At 42.9% G+C, this 21,860-nt stretch overlaps 2 protein-coding genes and 1 long non-coding RNA gene across 12 annotated transcripts in view; 2 read left to right on the top strand and 1 right to left on the bottom strand.

Moving 5' to 3' along the window:
- dnaaf11 (dynein axonemal assembly factor 11) overlaps positions 1 to 13,597 on the top strand; it is a 25,203-nt gene extending 11,606 nt beyond the window's left edge. For 6 of the 10 annotated variants that reach the window (XM_061797909.1, XM_061797910.1, XM_061797912.1 and 3 more), the window contains 4 exons: positions 1,461 to 1,556; positions 3,801 to 3,883; positions 10,443 to 10,599; positions 12,936 to 13,135. In XM_061797909.1, coding sequence (XP_061653893.1) covers positions 1,461 to 1,556; positions 3,801 to 3,883; positions 10,443 to 10,599; positions 12,936 to 12,995 — 396 coding nt within the window. In that variant the 3' untranslated portion in view covers positions 12,996 to 13,135. Of the gene's footprint in view, positions 1 to 1,460; positions 1,557 to 3,800; positions 3,884 to 10,442; positions 10,600 to 12,935 lie in introns of all 10 variants that reach the window. The other 4 variants (XM_061797914.1, XM_061797918.1, XM_061797911.1 and 1 more) reach the window with 3 other exon arrangements.
- Positions 4,391 to 21,699, bottom strand: LOC133489135 (uncharacterized). Its single transcript, XR_009791825.1, has 3 exons — positions 21,570 to 21,699; positions 6,250 to 6,349; positions 4,391 to 6,174 (listed from the first exon to the last, which is right to left on the bottom strand). It is a non-coding gene; the product is annotated as an uncharacterized LOC133489135 (long non-coding RNA).
- The window catches only part of kcnq3 (potassium voltage-gated channel, KQT-like subfamily, member 3), a 39,122-nt gene continuing 38,836 nt past the window's right edge, over positions 21,575 to 21,860 (top strand). Inside the window, exon 1 of the mRNA XM_061797908.1 lies at positions 21,575 to 21,860. The gene's annotated coding sequence lies outside the window, so the exon portion shown is untranslated.

Genomic DNA, 21,860 nt, shown 5'->3' with positions numbered 1-21,860 from the left:
CGACTATTTTCTCACGCACTTGTTCACAAAGAGGTGAACCTCGCCCTATCTTTGCTTGTGAATGACTGAGCAATTCAGGGAAGCTCATTTTATACCCAATCATGGCACCCACCTGTTCCCAATTAGCCTGTTGGATGTTCCAAACAGGTCTCAGTCTTTTTTTGCCACCTGTCCCTGCTTTTTTGGAACGTGTTGCAGCCGTAAAATTCTAAATTAAGGATTATTTGCTAAAAACAATAAAGTGATGCAATAAATACATTAAAATAACAAATATTGAAGCCAGAACGTATTAACAATTATGATTATAGACTAATGATAATCATGTGCAAGTGAACAGTTTGCAGAATTCTTTTTATCCTATTACATAATGTACTGCAATAACTGTCCTGCGGTAATGTTCTTGACATAATTTTAAAAGTTTGGAAATTCAGACAAATTGTTCTGGAAGATAATTTCTGTAGGTTGGGATCTCTGCAGTCATAGCCATAAATACCTATCACTAATAATTGGCACAGAAACATCTTTCGGTGTTTCGGTTTCCGGCCTTGGCGGCCTCATTTTCAGTACGGACAAGAATTTTAATTTCGGTGCATTAGTAATCTTCATGACATTAGGATATTTGGAGATAAAGTTACCTCAATTGCGTCACTGTCCGCATGGAGAAAGTTACCACAGGAGACTCATTGTTGTCATGGGGATAATTACCATTATAGCATCGTTGTCGTCATGGAGATGAAGTTACTCCAGTAGCATCGCTTTCATTAAGGAGATGAAGATATTCACTGTGTCACTGTTGTCACCTGATAAAGTTACTATTACTCGAGTGGGATCACTACTTCCATGGAGATAGTTACCACAGTATCAACTCTGTTGTCATGAAGATGATATTCCAGTAGCATCACTGTTGTCATGGTGTTGGTTACCACAATAGCATCACTGTCGTCATGGTCATTATGTTCCTGTTGTTGTTTCATCATATCGAGAATTGACAGTGACATGCTGCGTCATGCTGCAAATTAGGTTATGGTCCTCTGCGAACGCTGAGTACTCTTTTGCCAAGTCGGCAGATTGGACCACATTGACGAAGGGGTCCCACAGGAGGTCACCCCACCCACCTCCCCGCACGACACGTTGGTGGTTCGGTCCGCCTCGGCCCCTCCCAGCGACCTTCCGGCCTGACTAATACACTCATAAATTGCCATATTTTAACGCCGACGAGCAAATTGAAGTTCACACTAAAGGGATGCTTGTTTTATGGTGAGGGTCAGCCGGGTGGGCTGACTGGTGGAATGATTTCTGCAGGTCACAAATGTAATGCAGTTCCCTTGAACCTCGCATACGTCCTGCTGGCTGATGGGTGGTGGTCCCTCTGAGAACTTGTCGAATGGGCCTTATAAAAAAAAAAATGTCCAGTGATGAGTAACATGCTTGTTATTAACAATCAAATAATAAATGTGCAGATATTTCAGCTGGTTCTGCCGGCTGAGGTCAAGCCCGACAGCTCGATAGCTCAGAGGTCTCAGACCACGGGACACTTGTTGCTCCACATGCCCAGGGTACGTGCACGTCAATGTACACTTTGGCTTTTCATGAGGCTGTGTTTGACTGACTCTTAAGTATAAGGCCACTGATTGGTGTCAATGTTATACACTTACCACTCACTTGACTGAGCGTGTTAATGTGACAGTGTTACGCCCAACTAATTCTATTGACCATGTCAATGTGACATATTGTTACTCCCCACTGACTCTGCCGGCCATGTCAATGTGACTCATTGTTATTTATTCCCAACTAAATCTCCTGCCCTTGTCAAAGCGGCGCATTGTGACTCACGACTAATGCTACTGATCAGGTCAGTGTGATGCATTGTTCTTCTTAAATAACTCTACTGACCATTTTCAATGTGACACATTGTTTTTTTTCAACTAACTCTATTGACAATGTCAATATGACACATTGTTACTCACCCCTAATTCTTTTGGTCATTTCAATGTCACAAATTATTACTCACGACTAACTCTATGGACAATGTCAAAGTGATATATTTTTTTACTTATGACTGACTCTACTGACCATGTCAATGTGATACACTCAAAACTCAAACACGTGCCCATCTCACTGTGACATGTTGTTATTCCCAGGTAACTCTACTGAACATTTTCAATGTGACACATTATTTCCAGCTAAATCTATTGACAATGTCAATTTGACACATTATTCCCAACTAACTAGTGATAATGTCAATGTGACGCATTGCTATGACCAGAGATGTCAAAAGTACTAATATTCAGTACTTAAGTAAAAGTACTGATAGTTGTGCAAAAAACAACTCTGGTAGAAGTACTGAAGACATTCCCTTAAGTAAAAGTACAAAAGTACACAGTTATAAATGTACTAAAGTAAAATGTACATTGACATTTTTTAACCCAATAATAAAAAGCAAATAGTGAGATTCTCTGTCTAGATGATTGGCATGCGTTCTCTGGGGGCAACAATGGACAAAACAAACCAAAATAAAAACAAGTAGGCTTAAATGAAAAGACAAACATTTATTTGTTCTATTGAAACAAAGCTATATCCAGTAAAGTTGTACTGCTACCAGTAAAAACAATGGAAACGTTAGATCTATTTCTAACAATGATTTGCCGACTGCCAAATAAGTGTGTGTGTGTGGGGGTGGGGGGGGGGGGGGGGGTGGGGGGGGGGGGGGGGGTGTTACGGTTTTGTTGTAGCAGTGGGCAAATAAAAGTGTTGCTCAAATGTGACATAATTCACTGCCAGAGAGCCAGACTTCAACAAACTAGCTTTCTAAAAAAAAATTACGTGATTCATTCATTGCAGGCACTTTTGAAAAAAGAGCCAAAAAATATTCGGACCTATGAAAGGTTATTCCCAGTTCGGCGTTCCCTTGTTGTAATTGTACGACGTGTGTGCAACCGTACGCAGCACAATGTGCAGGGATCCTTATTTTGGTTTCCACAAGCATGGAATGTACTGACACTAGCCCCCACTAGCTTAGCTTACATAGAAGGCGCCAACACTTTACCCCACTAGCTGAGTGTCGCCCTCGGCATGCAGAGGAGTATCGTATTTACAATATCTACAATACGCTTTGCTCGCTTACTTTCGCGCTCCGTTTTTTTCAGCATTCTGCTTTTTACGCTGTGTCGTCACTAACTTTAGAAAGTTTTAAAAGTAACAAGCACATTTTTAAAATCCAAGGTGTAGGAAGTACAGATATTTGTGTTTAAAAGGAAGGAGTAAAAGTAAAAAGTCACCAGAAAAATAAATACTCAAGTAATGTACAGATACCTGAAAATCTACTGACTGTAAGTACAGTACAAGTAGTTAGTTATGTCACACTACGACTAATTCTATTGCAAATGTCAATGTGACTTATTGTTACTCATGACTGACTCTACTGACCATGTGAATGTCATTGTTATTCCCAACTAACTCTACTGACCATGTTAATGTGACAAATTATTTCCAAGTAACTCTACTGACCATGTTAATGTGACACATTGTTATTCCCAACTAACTCTACTGACCATGTAAATGTGACACATTGTTATTCCCAACTAATTCTTCTGACCATGTCAGCATGACAAAGTTATTTCCAACTCACTCTACTGACAATGTCAATGTGACAAATTTTTATTTCCAACTCACCCTACTGGCACTGACAATGTGACAAATTGTTATTCCCAACTAACTCTACTGACCATGTGAATGTGATACATTGTTATTCTTAACAAACTGTGCTGACGTTGTCAATGTAACATATTGTTATTTTGAAGGCTCAAGGTGAAATCAAGGCGACAAAAGCTGCACGTCCGTCCAAAGATGGCCGCCACCTCCACTGCAGCTTGTCTGACAAGAGGTAAAGCCACACAAGCCCCTTAGTTACCGCGTTCCTGTTTTGATTGTTTTGACAATCAGCTGGTCTGGGTTAGTGCTGGGTGATGTGGTCTAAATTTGATATCACCATTTTTTTTTTTCTCCCCCCAAGTGTTGATATTTGACATGACTCGATAGTTATTGTACTCAAGTTTATAAATGTGTAAATCCAGACCAGAACAAATTTATTCACATTATAAAATAGGTTTATTTTTATAATTGTTACATAAAAATCATAAAGAAATAAATTACTTTTGCCAAGTGGTATTTCAAAATATAATGATCTCTGAATTAGTGATGCACCGAAATGAAAATTCTTGACCGAAACCAAAAGCCGAAACACCTGAAGAAATTATTATGCCAAGTGTGGCGTATATTGGCGTATAAAACGTAATTTATTTAAGAAAAAAAAAAAAAAAAACGCTTTCGGTTTAGCGTGATTTTATGCTATCATCAAGCTATTTTGTCTCGTAAAAGGGAACCACGTCTCAATTCCAATGAAGTTGGGACGTTGTGTTAAACATAAATAAAAACAGGATACAATGATTTGCAAATCATGTTTGAGCTATATTTAATTGAATACACTACAAAGAAGATATTTAATGTTCAAACTGATAAACTTGATTGTTTTTAACAAATAATCATTAACTTAGAATTTTATGGCTGCAACACGTTCCAAAACAGCTGGGACAGGTGGCACAAAACACTGAGAAAGTTGAGGAATGCTCATCAAACACTTGTTTGGAACATCCACAGGTGAACAGGCTAATTGGGAACAGGTGGGTGCCATGATTGGTTTTAAAAGGCGCTTCCCTGAATTACTCAGTCATTCACAAGCAAAGATGGGGCGAGGTTCACCTCTTTGTGAACAAGTGTGTGAGAAAATAGTCGAACAGTTTAAGGACAATGTTCCTCAATGTACAATTGCAAGGAATTTATGGATTCAAAGATGCAAAGTTCAAACGCCAGCATGATGTTATGTTATGGGGCTGTGTTAGTGCCAATGGCATGGATAACTTACACTTCTGTGAATGCACCATTAATGCTGAAAGGTACATACAGGTTTTGGAGAAACATATGCTGCTATCCAAGCAACCACATCCTGCACGTGTTACAACAGGGCGGCTTCGTAGCAAAATAGTGCGGATACTAGACTGGCCTGCCTCCCATTGAAATTGTGTGGTGTATTATGAAGGGTAAAATACGACAACGGCGACACCGAACTGTTGGACAGCTGAAGCTGTACATCAAGCAAGAATGGGAAAGAATTCCACCGACAAAGCTTCAGCAATTAGTGTCCTAAGTTCCCAAACGTTTATTGAATGTTGTTAAAAGAAAAGGTGATGTAACACAGTGGTAAACATGACCCTGTCCCAGCTTTTTTGAAAGCCAGGTTTTCATCCCAGGCTCGCGCTGGCCGAACTGCGTGTTTGAACAAAGAAAAGGGGAGGTGGGAGAGGTGGTACCACGGCAGAGCCGTGCGTAGGTAATCCTCAGCATGAAGCACAAGAGAGCAAGACCCAAGAGAGTGAGAAGAAGTGGGAGTCAAAGCATTAATACCCCGGGGGTGTGACTAAAGGACAGAGAAAATGGAGAAGACCACGTCCATCGACTTTAATTTTAGTCTACAATTTAGCCATAAAAATGGTGTAAAAATCATATCCATCCATCCATTTTCTGAGCCGCTTATCCTCACAAGGGTATTAATATAAATTACTCCCAACTTTGTGGTCTTACTCATAGATCAAGCACATAGATTGTTTAAATTTTAGTCTTGGCAGATCAGTTGCTCATTGTTCAATCACATTTCATACTGTTTGGCTTCAAATCAAGACGAACAGTTCTCAGGTCTTGCAGCTGGACCTGTAAAGCTGAAACAATGACACAGACATCAAGGTATACATTTGGAATAGTTCTACATAGTTTGTGAAATATCAGAACAGACATTTATCTTCAGTAAAAGAAACTTCAATTGAAAGTCCACACATTGCAGTAACTCTCAAAGGCCAGCAGATGTCGTCTGCGTTCCAGCAATGTTCCCAGTGGTTGAGAGGGTTCAGCCTTTTGGTCGCTATCAGTTCTGCACATCACAAGCGTCTTTGAAGTCTGGAATCCAGATATGGTGGAAAGCTGCTAATTAGTTTAAGGTCCAGCTGACATACACCAGGCGTCCCCCGGTGGCCGTCTCCCACAGCGAGGCGGCTTGGGAGAATGGAGTTTATCAAGTTGTTGAGGTGGGTGGGGGCGCTCGCAGTGCCAACCGGGCCAGATTCACTACACAAGTATTAATAAAATTAATAATTTATGGCAGATACATTATAGATTATAATTTACTGCAGAGCTACCAACCTGTAGAAATTCACTTCCATAACAATTTGTCTTGACGACTCCAAAAGAACAACTTAGGATGGGTCTATTTTCATGTTCACGAAGAAGCGCTACAAATCCTCTGTAAACACACACCAAAATCAGTTTATCCATCGGTAGATTTTTGTTTTCTTTAGCGAACTCAATGAAAGACTTCAATAAATCCTCCCTTCTTGTTGATCCTTTCATTGAAAAAACAGCAACTGCAGACTTTCCTCACACAGTGCGTGACTGGCAGCATACCTTGCAATCAATCAGCAAATTGAGCATGGCTTGTGTTGAAGTGCCGCTTTATATTTGACCCTTTTATCGATGGAATTTTATAATTGCATATTAGACACAATGCAGAACCTGCTTTCTCCATAAAGGCGAAATCCTGCGTTCATTCGTGCTGTTCTCCTCATTTTTATTTCTTTACGTCATCTTCTTCCTTAAAAGGTACCTGACTATTTGATTAAAAGGAGGGAAGTTTACTTCTTGACCTCACATCGACCCGGGTGGGTTACCACACTATGCAAAAGAATAGTCTGACCCAACTGTACCCGGAAGGACAGCTGGCATTGTTTCCAGCCACACGCATTGCCGTAGAAAATGAATGGACGGATTGAAATGCATGAGAATGTTTTATATTTTGAACGTTATTTTTAGGACTATGATTTCTGTGACGTTTTACTTTAAAATATCAGGGGCATTAGTCATTATTTATCATGTTAAGAATTGTTCTAAGCTAAGATTTAACTGTGAGGCCGATCCAGTCCTTTCAAGAGCCACATGTAGCTCGCGAGCCATATGTTCCCGACCCCTGGTTTAAACTATTAATGTAGACAATTATAAAAAATGTAGGGGATAGCCACATCCATTGTTCATGATTTTTTTTGCTATTTGCGTCAGGACTCTGTCCCAAATAATAATAGTGAGGGGGCATTGTATATGAAACACACGCTGGTTTCCTGTGTCGTAATCATCGCAGCGCCATCATCAGCATCTTACGAGCCGGGCGGCTTGTTGTCCTTCAGCTAAGCGCCCCCTGTTGCCCCCCCCCCCCCCCCACTGCTCCCTGTTGACCGGTGCCTTTAATGAAACATTTGATCGAAAAAACCTGACTGCTGATTTATTTCTGGTTGCCGCCATTAGGGCGACCTCCGTGTGCGATTGGGCTTGATCTGGTCTCTGATGACATCATGATTACATCACGACCGGCAGCTACTGAAGGAGCTCACAGTTCAGGATAACATGAAAAGCTGATGTTTACACTTTGGTAGGACACACAAGCGATAAGGTTTTTCTTTATTTTTCAGCTAGGTGTCAAATGTAGGATTAACATGCTTCACTTTACTCCCAGTTTGCTGTCAAACTAAGCAAAACAAACAACAACAATGGATCATATGCACGGCAACGCATTAAGCATTTCCGGTGGAAGTATTATGTAGCATACGAGTTTCCGTTCTCCATATTCTGTTTCATGACACCGGGACTCCATCTGGTGGGAAAATAACCTCATTCTTTAAATGTGTGATAGCGTGGGGTTGTGTAATAAGTACAATCAATAGTTCGGTGCTGGTACTTTTCAAGGACGAGGTTTCTTTTTTTAAATATGAAGGGATAGCTCCTCCAGCCAACACTGCAGTTTGCTATGTTCAGTGTCAACTTGGTTTTGAGTTTTCAACATGTTTCCCACTTTGTCACTTTGCATTTGACTGCCAACCGGAAGTTAGCATGCCACTGTACCCCAAACGCAGCACCAATACGTGCGTAGACTCCAATCCATCACGTCTCTCATTTACAACAACCACACAACTTTGCCTTCCACTACCGCAATGCAAAATGCCATACTTGGGCTAATAAATACCGTTGATGGTTGTGGTGTTATAACGCTTTACTCAACAGATATTTGAACACAAATAGTGCACCAACAAATGTACAAAGACAATATAACAATACTCAAAGGAATACATTATTTATCCTCTGCGAAGAACACCCAATATAGCAACAGCTTACTGAGTCACAGGAGTTGTGAAACTCTTCTTCATTTGTGTCTTCATGACTGTATTATACATACATATCATTAAGGAGTTGCGATGAATTAATCATGATGCACAAACTGTTTAATTCTCACATTATACTTAATTGTGTTATCACTATATGTTTTATAAAATACAATATCAGTGTCTGCTATTTACCTTATTAAAAAGCACATTACAAAAATAAAACATTTTTTTGGGAGGAGGCTTGGACAGATAAATCGCATTTCTATTCATTTTAATGCGGAAAGATGATTTGAGATATGAGTATTTTGAGTTACAAGTTTGGTCACGGAACTGACTGAACTCGTACCTCAAGGCACCACTATTTATCAATCGGCAATAATCGAATGTATGGGAGAAAGACTCACCAGAGCGTGGAAAATAACGAAAGCCAGCTACTAGCTTGCTAGTTCAAGAAAGGAGGCAGTGGTCACAACCGGCAACGTTTTACTTCACCAGGACAGATGAAAATGAGCCTGGGTTCTACCTTCGGCCATGGTACACGGTAAACCATTTAAAAGTCAAACTAAAACTTTTCGGGGGCAAATGCGGCAGTTAACACGCACCACGTCTACAGCACGTTTCTACATACAGAAAATTCCTTCCACAAACCCAATGATGGAAGTTTGGTTCCCAGTCTATAGGGGCTTTCCCACCGCAGGAACTTCCCCAGCTACCCTGGTAGCTTGAGTTCCCCCTGTGTCCCCATTGAGAAAAAACTACCAGGGTACTGAACGTTCCCCCTGGATAATTCTGTTCCTCCTGGCGGGTAGGGTCTTCCTAGAGCTACGAGGAACTCTTTGAGGGGGCGGGCTGTGCTGACGAACGTTGATTGGTTGACAGACCTCTGTAGACATTTACTTTTTCATTCACAGACCCGCCATTACTGAATGCGGCATTACGCAAGGCTCGAAATAAGACGATTAAAATACATTGAAAAGCAAAACTTGTAATCACCGATTGAGCGTGGCGGCAGCAAGGTCCTCTGCTCGCCGACTCGCTTCCCCTAAGGAGCGGAGGTCTGAGCCCAAGCAGGCGTGTGCGTCTTTTTCGGCGTGAGGCTGTCCGGCGGGGACCCTCTGATGGTCCAATCCAATCAGCTTGCGGGGGAAAAAAAATAAAAAACCTTCCTAGGCACGAGCTCCTACAAACTGCGGAAAAATGTCACGTTTGCCATTGTGCAAGACAAGGAAATGAAGCCCGGCTTTTTGTCTGTGTTTGTACGTGCACAAATAAATATTTGCAATGTACGATCTGTTTTTCTTTTTCTCACGTAAACACGTACAGCTACCAAATACTTGACGCTGCTGTATTTAAAAACTCACTAAGAGCTTTCGATGAAGTCATTTACTTTTGATTTATTCATTGAACCTTTATCCAGGTAAGGTAAGGTGTTTGCAATGCCGACCTGGCTGCAGACAGCAGAGTGAAACAGCAAAATAGAAGCAAGTACATATACAAACTGTTTAATGTGATATAGTAACAAGTTACATATTAGATCACATCATAGCACATGGTGAATAGAAAGTCCATAAAAAGCATGTGAACGGATGTTCTCTAACATGCAAATCCCACACAGGTGAGGCCGGATTTTAACTTGGATCCTCAGATAGATGTACAGACATAGATAGATAGATAGATAGATGTAGACGCCTGCAGATGACTATAAATCACATCTATAGTCATCTGCAGGCTTCTGTTGCACAAACTATTTAGGTATGTCATCTCAATAAATTGGAATAAATATATTCCATCATCTCATTTATTCAAATTTATTGAGATGTACCTGTATATAATAAAACTCCCAGCCTCAAAGACTGTCTGCAGCCAGGTTGGCATTGCAAATGAGAATAAATAAAGGGTTAGGTTTTAAAGACATACAAAATATTTAAAACTTAGATTAAGATATAAAATAAGACATTAACTTGAAAGCTTGAAATACCCGAATTTTTTTAGATCCAGTAGGTTTCAGTGATGATCAGCCTTATTTGGTTAAGCTACCCTAAACTAATAACTGCGATGGAAACACAAACGCGGCACAGTGGAATGCCAAAAATATGCATGGTAGGTTAATTGAAAACTCTAAATTTCCCATAGGTGTGAATATGAGTGCGAATGGTTGTTTGTTTATATATGCCCTGTGTTTGGCAGGCGACCAGTTCAGGGTGTACCCCGCCTCTCGTCCAGAGTCACCTGCAATAGCCTCCAGCATGCCCACGACCCTCGTGAGGATAAGCGATACGGAAAATGGATAGATGGAAAGACAAACCCATGGGCCACAGGAACCTTTTGCTACAAGGAAATCAAAGTGCGTGGGGAGGGGGGGGTTGGCTGGGGGGGTGTGGCATTGGGTCCCTGCGACCTCCTCCGGGTGGACCCCTAGGCCTGGGTCAGCCTCCGTGGTGTAGGCACAGCAATTACGGGACACTTCTGTCAGTCTTTGTGCATGCAAAATGGTGTCAATTAACTTGCATTTGTCCGCAGGCACACACCCCTAGGACTCTTTCGCTGGGTGTGGGGCCACCCACTTATTGCGACAAATAACTCCTGAATATCAGTTGTACAATTAGTGCTTTGTCTTTTGTCTTCGTTTCTCTCTCCCCTCTAAAAACTTTGTTCTGTTCGACTGATCGACTCTAATTCCCAATAAACATCAATTATTATACTAAGAAACCACAGCGGCAGATTAAAAACTCCAGTGTTCCAGCATAAAAGGGATACAAAAACTCCATTCTGCTTGAACCAAACAGCCAAACAGGCTCAAAACAAAAACAAAAAAGTCCAAATAGTGATTAGGGAATAGAGAATGAGTCACTGATTCGTATTTACTTCTTAGCGGATCAGGTGGTGTGGCATTGTAGTGCCGGCGGGTCTTTGATTATCTGCAGGCGTCCATCCGGCTGTGCAGATGACATCCAGCAGTGATTGCTTTAGTTTGCCTCTTATCTGCACACTGGCAGATGGGCTTAAGATGGAACCTGTGACATGGACATGGTCCCCTGACTCTCAGCAGAAGTCGCTGAGGCTGTCACGCCGGTCGTGTCAAACTCAATTAGAGAGAGCCATCAGTGAGGGCCGGCTTGAGACCAACGTAGCAGGAAACTTTCTTTAAGGTCATGTGACGTAGCAATACCCTGGCAATGTCGCCAAACGTCTGTCATCAGGTAGATCAAGATCACAGAAATGCACACAAATTGTAATTGTTTGAATGGGACAGCGTGGTCCTTTCTGGACTGACCGACCAAGTGACTGACCGACCCCCTGATTGAGCCACCGACCCAACCTACCTATTGTCCAACTAACCGAACTACTTGCCACCAACCAAATAACACACATACAGACTGAGCCATTGATCATTTGATTTACCGGCAGATCGACCCACCATTTGACTAATTGACTACATAAGCCCGCCAACAGACCGGCCCACTGACCAGCCAACCCACCGACCCAGTGACTGAGCCATCTACCCACCGTCCGACTAACCAACTCACTCTGCTGCACTTAAGGTTCCCAAGTGCACAGTGGCCTCCATAATCCTTAAATGGAAGACGTTTGGGACGAATAAATTATTTTAGCAAATGGCTGCAATATAAAAAAGAATGAAAGTTTTAAGGGGGTCTGAATACTTTCCGTACCCACTCTAAATGGGAGTGAATGTTTTATTTTGTAATAAAGGACATAATTGTTAAAATTATAGATATAGATTACTAGGAACATTATTATTTGTATCAGAATGCTTTACTTAAAACACTGTTCGATCACACTGTGATAATATGGAATTTATTTTGTTTTGTAACATAAGAGTAGATAAATTATTTTGTTAATATAGAGCTGGGAGGAATGCAAAGTTATCAATGTCCTTTCACCATCGTTCCTGTCATACTGTGTTGCGTGTTTTCTTTTACACAGTAAGGACAAAAGTCCAGTTTTTGTTTTAATTCCCCATTTAAAAAAAAAAAACAAATAAAAAAAAAAAACACCATTCAAGCAACACATTTTTCCTCATGTTTTTGAGATTATATGGTGAAAGCTGCAGCTGGCTACCCGTGTGGACAGAATGGGTGGCAAAATTGGGGAAATGGCAGTATTTTGAGAGTAATACCCCGTCAGCAACATACCGAAAAAAGGAAGGAACTATGAACTAATTCGTTTTTGGACTGGTGAAATTAGTTCAAAATGTTGAAATATGAACTGAACTAGTTCATTTTTGGAATGATGAACTGAACTAGTTTGCGTAAAAATGAACTTTCCCAACACTTATTCTGTATTATTTCACATTGCAATATATATTGCAAGTCCGCAGTTTTTCCCCGATATCGTGCAGCCCTACAACAGACTGAACCACTGACTCACCTACCCACCTTCCGACTAACCGACCCACCCACGGACTGACCCACGAGCCAAATGACAAACCGACCAACCAACCCAGCGATTGAGTCACTGATGTATCGTCCTACCCACTCACTTGAGCCACCGACCTACCTACCGACCAATCCACTGACTGAACCACGTACCTCATCAAGCCAACGTCTCCCAACATTCATATGCCATCACGTCTTGCGTTATTGTTGTACTATATATTAGTAAACAATAACACATCCCCACACAATGTATATTTTCCCATGCATGTTGTTGACTTTCCAGGAAGCATTCCGTTCCAGAGAGGCTGGAAGTGGACGCCAGCGGAACCGTGGACATCGCTAACATCGTGACACGCCACCACACCATTGAAGGGCCGCTGGAAACTTCTCTCTGGAATCCGACCACCGCCACGCCTCTCAAGCACGTACCCTCGGAAGGATTCGTGGATGACCCCGACGTCCCGCCTCTCATTTAACCGCATCCCGCCACAGAATGGAGAAAGGGCTCATCCACTTGCAGTCGTGACTTCAGTGTGGATGTTGAGGAACATCATGTGGAAAAAAGATCAAGAAGTTGAGATCAGGATGGGACGAAGACAATATGGAGCTGAGAAGACAACGCACCACGGACTACACAAGCATGAATGACTTTCTGAAGAAGATGATCAATGACTTGGACACAAAGGACATCTCAATGACTATTAAGCTGCAATAATATAGAGGTGATAATATGGAATCACACAGGGAAAAAAAAATCTCATCAATGACTGGTCTGCTTGAGATGGTGGTGTTTACTGAGGGCACTAAACACATCTCAGTCTTTTACTTCTTCTTCCGACTTGTCAATCCAAGCTTGACTGGCCCTTCATCTTGTATTCGTTGAGGACATCACCTTGATGTTTGTCAAGAAGAATTATTGAATAAAAAGGACGAAAACTGAGATGAAAGACACAAACAATTCATGTGCATCGTCGTCCTTCTCGGCTTGTCGTCTGTGTTTCATTCGTGTCTGTTGCCTTGACGACACAAAATCAACCTCAATTGCTGACTCACCAGGCACACTCGGTCAGGAAGGACCACTTGGGACTTGCTGTGCTTTTTCCTCCTGTTCTTCCTCTCTTTTTTCCTCAGCTCTTCACACTTCTTCCTCACTTTTTCACTTTTCTTCCTGTCTTCTTCCTCCCTCTGTCCTCTTTTCTTCCAGACTTCTTCCACTCCTCAATCTACCTTTTTTTAATATCTTCCTCACCTTGACTTCCTCTTTCCTCCTCCCAACTTCACTTTATACCACATAATTCTGTTCTTTTTGTTAATGCTCCAGGTGCGTGACGTACTTCTGATCTTGCTGGTGATAGGCAAATTAGTTTCTGGCTAACTTCCTGCACCATTCACAACAGTGGGAAAATGAACAGACAGAAACAATTGTAAATACTTTGTGAGGAATAGTTTCAAGTTCCAAAAAGCAGTGCTGTGTGCCTTTTTGCAGCGGATTGAGTCGCTATAATTGGAAAATTAGTTTCAACCATTTTCCTAAAGATGCCAACCTTTTGAGCAAAGTAGATAGTGATGATATGGAAAACTAGTCTACGCTGTTAACATAAGTAGTCATCTCTTGTGCTGTTGAACTGTCAAAATGTATCCCATGGTGACATTGCTGCTGGCGTAGTTGTACCATTCAAACAACGTACAACGTTGACTAAAACTCGTCTACCCTTAGCAGTACAAAGAATTTGATCCTTGCCGAAATGTTTACTGAGAAATAACAAACCCCCTCCTTTGTTTTTTCATTTTGAATGGAGCAGGAGGCTTTCCGGAAACTAATTTGCCGATCTCTGGTGAGAATGGAGTACGTCACAGACCTGGTGCAATTTGTCCATCGTGGCCTTTCTGTCTCGGCCAATCTGCTTCTTGCCTGCCATTGTGCCTGCTATTGTGTGCTGGGAACCGTCCCCCCCACCCGAAGGTGGAGGGAGGCTACCCTCTCCTCCACCGGGGTGAACCCCAATGTATAGGCGCTGACCCGGGGGGGCAATAAGTATACCCAAACCTGCTCGGCGCCTCTTACTGTGGGCAACTCCAAAGTGGAAGAGAGTCCAACCCCTCTCGAGAGGACTGGTACCAGAGCCCAAGCCGTGTGTGGAGGCGCGTCCGTCTATATCTAGTCAGAACTTCTCGACCTCACACACCAGCTCGGGCTCCTTCCCTGCCAGAGAGGTGACATTCCACGTCCCTAGAGCCAGCTTCTATAGCCGGGGATCGGATAGCCAAGGTCTCTGCCTTTGGCCGCCGTCCGGCTCACACTGCACCTGACCCCTATGGCCCCTCCCACAGGTGGTGAGCCCATGGGAAAGGGGACCCACGTTACCCATGGGTACCAGGTGCTCGCCTTCGAGCACCACCTCCAGGTTCCTGGATTATATTAGATTGTGGTGGTGTTACTGTCATGATCTGTGCCTTCCAGTTCCTCTTCGGAGTTGGGTGGCGCTTTGAGTCTCGCTTTTTCCTCTACTTCCTCCTGTCTTCTTCCTCACTTCTCTTCTCCCTCCTCTTTCGCACTTCTTCCTCTGCTCTTCTTCTGTTCTGCCCTCTCTTTATCCTCTTTCCCCCCCATCTTCCTCATGCCATATTCTTCTTTCTCACTTTTTTCCTCTTGGTACACACTCTTTCCTCACTTCTTCCTCCATGGTGTGTCCGCTCGCTGACCTGCCGTCACATGTCCTCCGAGTCGATCGGAGATGTTCTCCAGGTGATGGAGAGCTGTGGCTCAGACCTTGTTGACGTGGCCTCTCACCTCTGAAGCGCGGCCTCCACGCTGCCATCACCACGATGGATGGACAGAACTGACAGCTAGATGGACAGATAGATGGATTGGATGCCATGAGAAGCGTCGGCGTTGCTCGTTTGGCCAAATGACGGAGAGTCGCGTCAGGTGGCTTCAAAAGGTACCACAGTGGTGTGGGCAGGGCCACTTCCTCACGCCAAGATGGACGTGACGTGGATGGGATGTCGGAATGTGTGTTGGGCAGGCTTGACCTTCTTTACTGGCCTCAACACTATCAGAAGTGTTGACCTACATTTAGAAGCTATATTCTAATATGTGTTCCTTGAAGCCTCAATTTGTTGCTATGTCAGTGTAATCTGCCCAGGTCCTTCACAATCAGTGGCGCTCGCTCATTTAACTATATTAGCAACTGGATTACATTTTTTTATTTTTTTTTTAACCAGGCACATTTCAAATTTGTCCTCACAGGACCGGAGTGCTGGCCCTCGATGACGTCGGCATTTTTCTGTCCTGTGATTGGTTAGTCAGAGCAAGCCAAGCTGTTTTCACTAAAAACAAATAGGCATTAGTTTATCTTTCTAAATACAACTTCGACACGTAATGCTCCCAGTATCCCTCTACTCTTAACAAGGCTTTTTTATGTACGTGGAAAGCTTGTCGTTTTTTTTTTCTTCTTAGCTCAAATTGCACATCAAAGTCAAACATAAAATGCTACTGCCACTAGCGGTCACAAAATTTCAATGCACGTTTAACTCAATACAAATCATCCATCCATCCATTTTCTGTACCGCTTTATCCTCACTAGGGTTGCGTGCGTGCTGGAGCCTATCCCAGCTAACTGGGCGAGAGGCGAGCTACACCCTGAACTGGTCGCCACCCAATCGCAGGGCACATATTAACAAACAACCATTCGCACTCACATTCACACCTACGGGCAATTTAGAGTTTTCAATTAACCTAGCATGCATGTTTTTGGGATATGAGAAGAAACTGGAGTACCCGGAGGAAACCCACGCAGGCACGGGGAGAACATGCAAACTCCCCACAGACGAGGCTGGATTTGAACCCGGGTCTTCAGAACTGTGAGGCAGATGTGCTAACCAGTCGTCCACTGTGCTGCTGTTTTAAGAGCAGGTTTGTAAATTTGTTTTTTTCAAAAACTATTATTCGTTTCAGTATTAGTTTTAGTTGTTTTATTTGGCCTATTTGTCAAGTGCGAGATTTAAAAAAAAAAGAAAAAAGTATTGTGTGATTAAAAACTCAACAAAAAAATACCATTTAAAAAAAAAAAAAAAAAAAGTATTGACTTACTAACAGATGAACAACCATCCACAAATCAAATGCAAGTACTGTATAACAGTTCACAAAATGTGAAGTGCGATAAGTGCAGCGCATAATACTAAAAAGGTTAGGTCAGGTCACAACGTACAGTAAAACCAATCATGACACCCATGCTGTTGTATGGCCTTCTTAAAAATATGTTTATATGTTTAACTTCCAGAAAAAAATCAAGTTCTTATTTGCATGTTTTCTTTGCCTTGTTGCTCAATTGCAAACTTCTCAAGTGGGCTTTCGGATTTGTGACTGTTAGATAGAAAGTAAGCTTGCTTTTACTTCCTGTATCTCCAGTGAAAGCGCATCCAGTTTTTGTTGTTGTTGTTGCGTACATGATTATTGTGACAAAGTTTTTCAAGTTTTCCTGCTGTTGCTGAAGCACTGCTGTAAAGATGTCTTGTTGTTGCAGTCGTTCAATCACCTGCTGTGTCTCGCTTTCGTGGCTGGAAACAGAATTTCTCAAGAGTTATCCCCAAAAGACGAATAACTGACGTGCAGGTTCCGTAATGACGCTACCTAGTCTGTAGCCATCTTAGCCGTTTCCGTTAGCGACACATAGAAACAAAAACAGCTTGGACGTAAGAGTTAGCTTCGCGGCAAAACTTGCGCTTGGTCTGACGAGCAATAGATATGAAGGGGTAGCTATGCGAGCACAATGTAGGCGCCTGGCTAACCGACGTGCCTACGTGGCAGCCATGTCAGGGAGGTCGACCTTCCCATAGAAGGCAATGCGTGGTTACTGAAATTAAGTCATAACGTGCTCATTTCTCAACCAATTTTCTTGAGGGTTAGTCTTTTGTCAACACCAAAGCATATGCTATCAATTAACAACATTTGGGGGAAAAAGTCGTAATTGTACGCTGTTTTACGCAACTGTACGCAGGGCAATGTACTGGCATCCATGGTCTCTTGGTTTTCTTGCCGTCCACGCACAAGAAAAAAGGCTGACAACTTTGACCTCCCTAGCTTAGCGTCGCCGTCGGCACGGAGTTCAAAATGGGTGCATCGAATTTACCGATACAGGCTAGTCGTCAATACGATGGCGCTGCCCGATGATTTCACTTTTAGGCAACACAGTAAGTGAACTACAATTCCCAAAAGGACTGTGATCTTCCTTCTATATCTATGTATTTATCTGAAATAAATACATTTAAAATCAACACCAAAAGCTCATGTATGAAATTAATTGACAAAATATGTTTAATTTCGATGCATCACTACTATTAATTACTGTATTAATGAACTAAAGATACAGCAGGCTCACTTCAGCTTTTATGAAGAAAAAAACTAATCAACATGTTGTAGGTGCGCCACGGTGGACGACTGGTTAGCAGATCCGCCTCACAGTTCTGAGGACCGGAGCTCAAATCCCGGCCCCGCCTGTGTGAAGTTTGCATGTTCTCAATTTTTTTTTACAGTATTTACACTTGCACTTAATTTTAAAAAGTGTGATACCTTGTTACAATTTTAAATTAAAAAACATTAAAATAAAAAATAAAATAGAAAGTGTGGTATCTTGTAACATTGAACTTTTTATTGTTTAATTTTAAATCCATTACTGAGCAGCATCTCTGTAGCATCTCTGATTTTTCATTTTTATTTTTTGAATGATTGATGTTTTTGTCACGTTATTAAATAATTTGTTGATTTTGAATGATGTACATACCACCATTGCTTGCTGTTCTATTGCCTTTATTTATGGTTTTGATGGTTTGTGTAATTGTGACACGATGGCGGTGCTATTAAGAGGTGAATTAAATCTGGTAAGTCCCCACTGAAGGCCAACTGTACGGCCCACCGCTGGCTGGAATGATTGCGTCGTTCCCGTGGACACTCCTTCCCTCCCTCGCTCCTAACCTCGCTCTCTTGTTTTTGGATGAATAATTGAAGGCATGAGAGTATCATCCAGCAACCCCCCCCCAACCTCAGCCCACCACCTCTGCCTGGCTGCCCGCCTTCATTCCTCCTGCTTGCTCTAAACCGCAGCCAAGGACAGAAGCTCGTCTTTTTTTTCAGTGAAGTCGTCATCTTCTTGTGCTCAATCTTAGTTTGACGGTTGATATTGGGGGCATCACAAGATTTCTTTGACAAGTTGTAACTCCGTTAAAAAAAAAAAAAAAAAAAAAAAATAGGATTATGATGAAAGTTGAGGGTTAGCAGACCCAGAAGTTCCCTGGTGGGAAGGACGAGCCGATTGAGCCCACGGAGAGGGTGTTGTTGTGTAACAGGAAGAACAACAAGAAGAAGAAGACATCCACTGGAAAAGACGCCGAGCTCAGCGATTCTTTTTTCTCATTCTCAGCTTGAAACACAAACTCACCTCCTCCTCTTCCTCTCAATCCTTTTCTTCCTTCTCGTACTCCTCTTTGTCTTCACACTCCTCCTTTTCATCCCCATCCTCTTCTTCCTCCTCCTCATCATGATGTGATTGTAAATCCTTTTGGTTTCTGGTTTGCAATACATTTCATTTCACTTTCCAATGTTGTGATGGTAGTCTCCTGTTCATGTCTTGTGGTGCTTGTGATGTTTTTTCTCCACGTTCTAATCAGCCCTGCTCTTTGTGTCAACCAATCGGCTCCCTCAAGCCATTTGTGTCTCTTTAGCCTTTTTGTTTTCAGTTCCTGGTTATTCTCACTCATGCTGTCTGTGGTGAGTCTATGCATTTCTCTTCATTTGGTAGCATTTTTCCTGACTGCACTGCTTCCACGATGTGGTTGTGGACGTTAGGTTGTTTTGTCCAATCAGATTTCAACCTCTATGTGTTGCCATGTCAGTCTAACTTGCTCAAGGCCTTCGCAATCAGTGCTGGCCCATCGAACTTGGACCATTAGCAATGGGACTGTTTCTTTAACCAATCACATTTCAAATCCTCACAGGGCCAGAGTGCTGGCCCCCTCGATGACATCAGAGTCCAACCCTCTCAGGAAACGAATCGGACTTGCGGTCCAAACTCTGACACCAGCCGTACAGGGGCCGAACCGATCCGACTTCCGACATATCCTCCTCTCTGGAACCTCTGAATAGACTTTACCAGGGGAGGATGAGGAACGTGATCCCCCTGTAATTGTAACACATCCTCTGGTCCTCCTCCTTAAAAAAGGGGGACCACCACCCTGGTCTGCCAATCCAAAGGCACTGTCCCCAATGTCCATGCGATGTTGCAAAGGCATGTCAACCAGGACAGCCCCACAACATCCAGAGCCTTTAGGAGCTCCGGGTGGAGTTCATCCACCTGTGGGGCCCCGCCACCAGGGAACTTTTGAACACCTTGTTGAGCTGTTCCCAAGCCAACCGGGCTCTCCAATGTCTCCGGTGGCACATGCCCAGAACTACTCACTAGGGAGGCATCCAGGAGGATTCCTACCCAGATGCCAGAGCCACTTCATCTGGTAGCTCAATGTTTATTATTGCGTCCATGTGATAGCATTGCGATTAAGCGTTGGATTAAGTTGGCTAAATTCGCACTTGAGGCCTGAAGGTACTGAATTCTGGTTATTTGCTCGCCTCCAGTGACACTGACACGATCCCTTGTTTAATGACACACTTCCTCTGCAGTAATTAGTCACATGCAGCGACAATTAAATGGACTAACCAGATGTCCAATCAATCTATTTTAGGAGCTTATTGTGTCGCCTTTAATCATGTTAAAATGGGGGGGGGGGGGGGGGGGGGTCTGAGGATGTCACAGATATCAGATGAACTGTGTTGCTGCTGCTATTGTTGTTGTTTTTTTTAACCTCTTTTGGTGGTTTTGCTGCCTCAATTAGCTGTCAATCAAACCCAAGTGGAAGGGGATTTATCGATGTCGTTCATTGATGAAACACTCCCACGTTGCTTATTTGTAACTTTACGACCTCCGAGTTGCTAAAGGGCAATCAATCATGTTATTCCTCACGCATTGCCCTCACCCAGTGTACGGCGTGTGGGCGTTTAGTTTCTGCATTCCCCAAATTCTCACATTCGAATAATTTCCCCCATTCCCGCAAAATTCTAAATGAAAAGATATTTTAGCTCCTCCCACATTCCTCGACCGATTCAAAGCGTTCCCATCTTCAAACTGTTCTGCTCACTCAGGACACCTTTGCGAACTCTTCATCATATTCCCCAAAGTCCCACATTTGTATGTGTAAATGTGTTGGTTTGTATTTCTGTTTAATTGGTTCTATGCTTCAGGTATCTCTCTTTTTTTTCTTTTTTTGTTTTTTAAAATGGCTGCCACATCCCACAAAGCAACACAAAAGCTGCATTGTTGGAGTTGGTGGCCATTTACGGCCGGCAGTGACCACAGCGAACATAAACATTACTGACGCAAAAAAGGCGAAGTTATTTCATCATCAGAAATGGTGTTTTCTTTTTGTTTTGTTTCTTACCTTTTTCTTTATTTTTAACCACTCAACGATCGAACTAAGGTCCATGTAACGCTGTTCTGCGGCTCGAGCGGGTTAATTGCATTTCCATTGACTTCAATGGTAAGGAAGTTTTACATCGGTTTGGGATGATTTGGGTTTGAAAACGGGGTCACGGAACAAATCCAATTGGGAACCTGAGATTCAACTGTGCATGTACAGTATGCTGTGTGTGTGTTCTCTGTGTGTGTGTGTGTGTTTACAGTACTAACGACAAATCCAGCCTGCGATTTACTGCCTCCAATCAATCAATCAATGTAAGATGCATCGATTAGGGAGTGAAGGATGCTCCTGGAGGATGTTGTTGTTCTCTTCTGCTTTCCTTTGCACACTGCTATTCCAGCCAATGCGCGTGGCCGTCCCCCCCCCCTCACCCCGGGTGAACAAGGTGTACCTGCTCGTCTTCCTCCCCCGCGTGCACGCACGCACGCACGCATGCTGTCTGCGTGCGCGCTGCCGATGACTCTCTTCTGCTTCCCTTCCAGTCCCGACGAGCTCCTTCCTTCCTTCCTTCTCCTTTTTTCCTCTCCTCCTCCTCCTGCACGAAGCATCTCCGCTCTCCAGCGTCCGTCTCCACCCTCCTCTCTTTTCTTGTTCTTTTTTTGTTGTTGTTCCTGAGCCGTCATCGCTGCGGTGCTTCCCGCATGGAGGCAGGAAGCCAGGGAGACCCGAGCCATGCACGCCG

The sequence above is a fragment of the Phyllopteryx taeniolatus genome, chromosome 14 (assembly GCF_024500385.1).
Source record: "Phyllopteryx taeniolatus isolate TA_2022b chromosome 14, UOR_Ptae_1.2, whole genome shotgun sequence".
NCBI classification, from domain to species: domain Eukaryota; kingdom Metazoa; phylum Chordata; class Actinopteri; order Syngnathiformes; family Syngnathidae; genus Phyllopteryx; species Phyllopteryx taeniolatus.
This window is presented reverse-complemented; position numbering and strand designations above follow the sequence as displayed.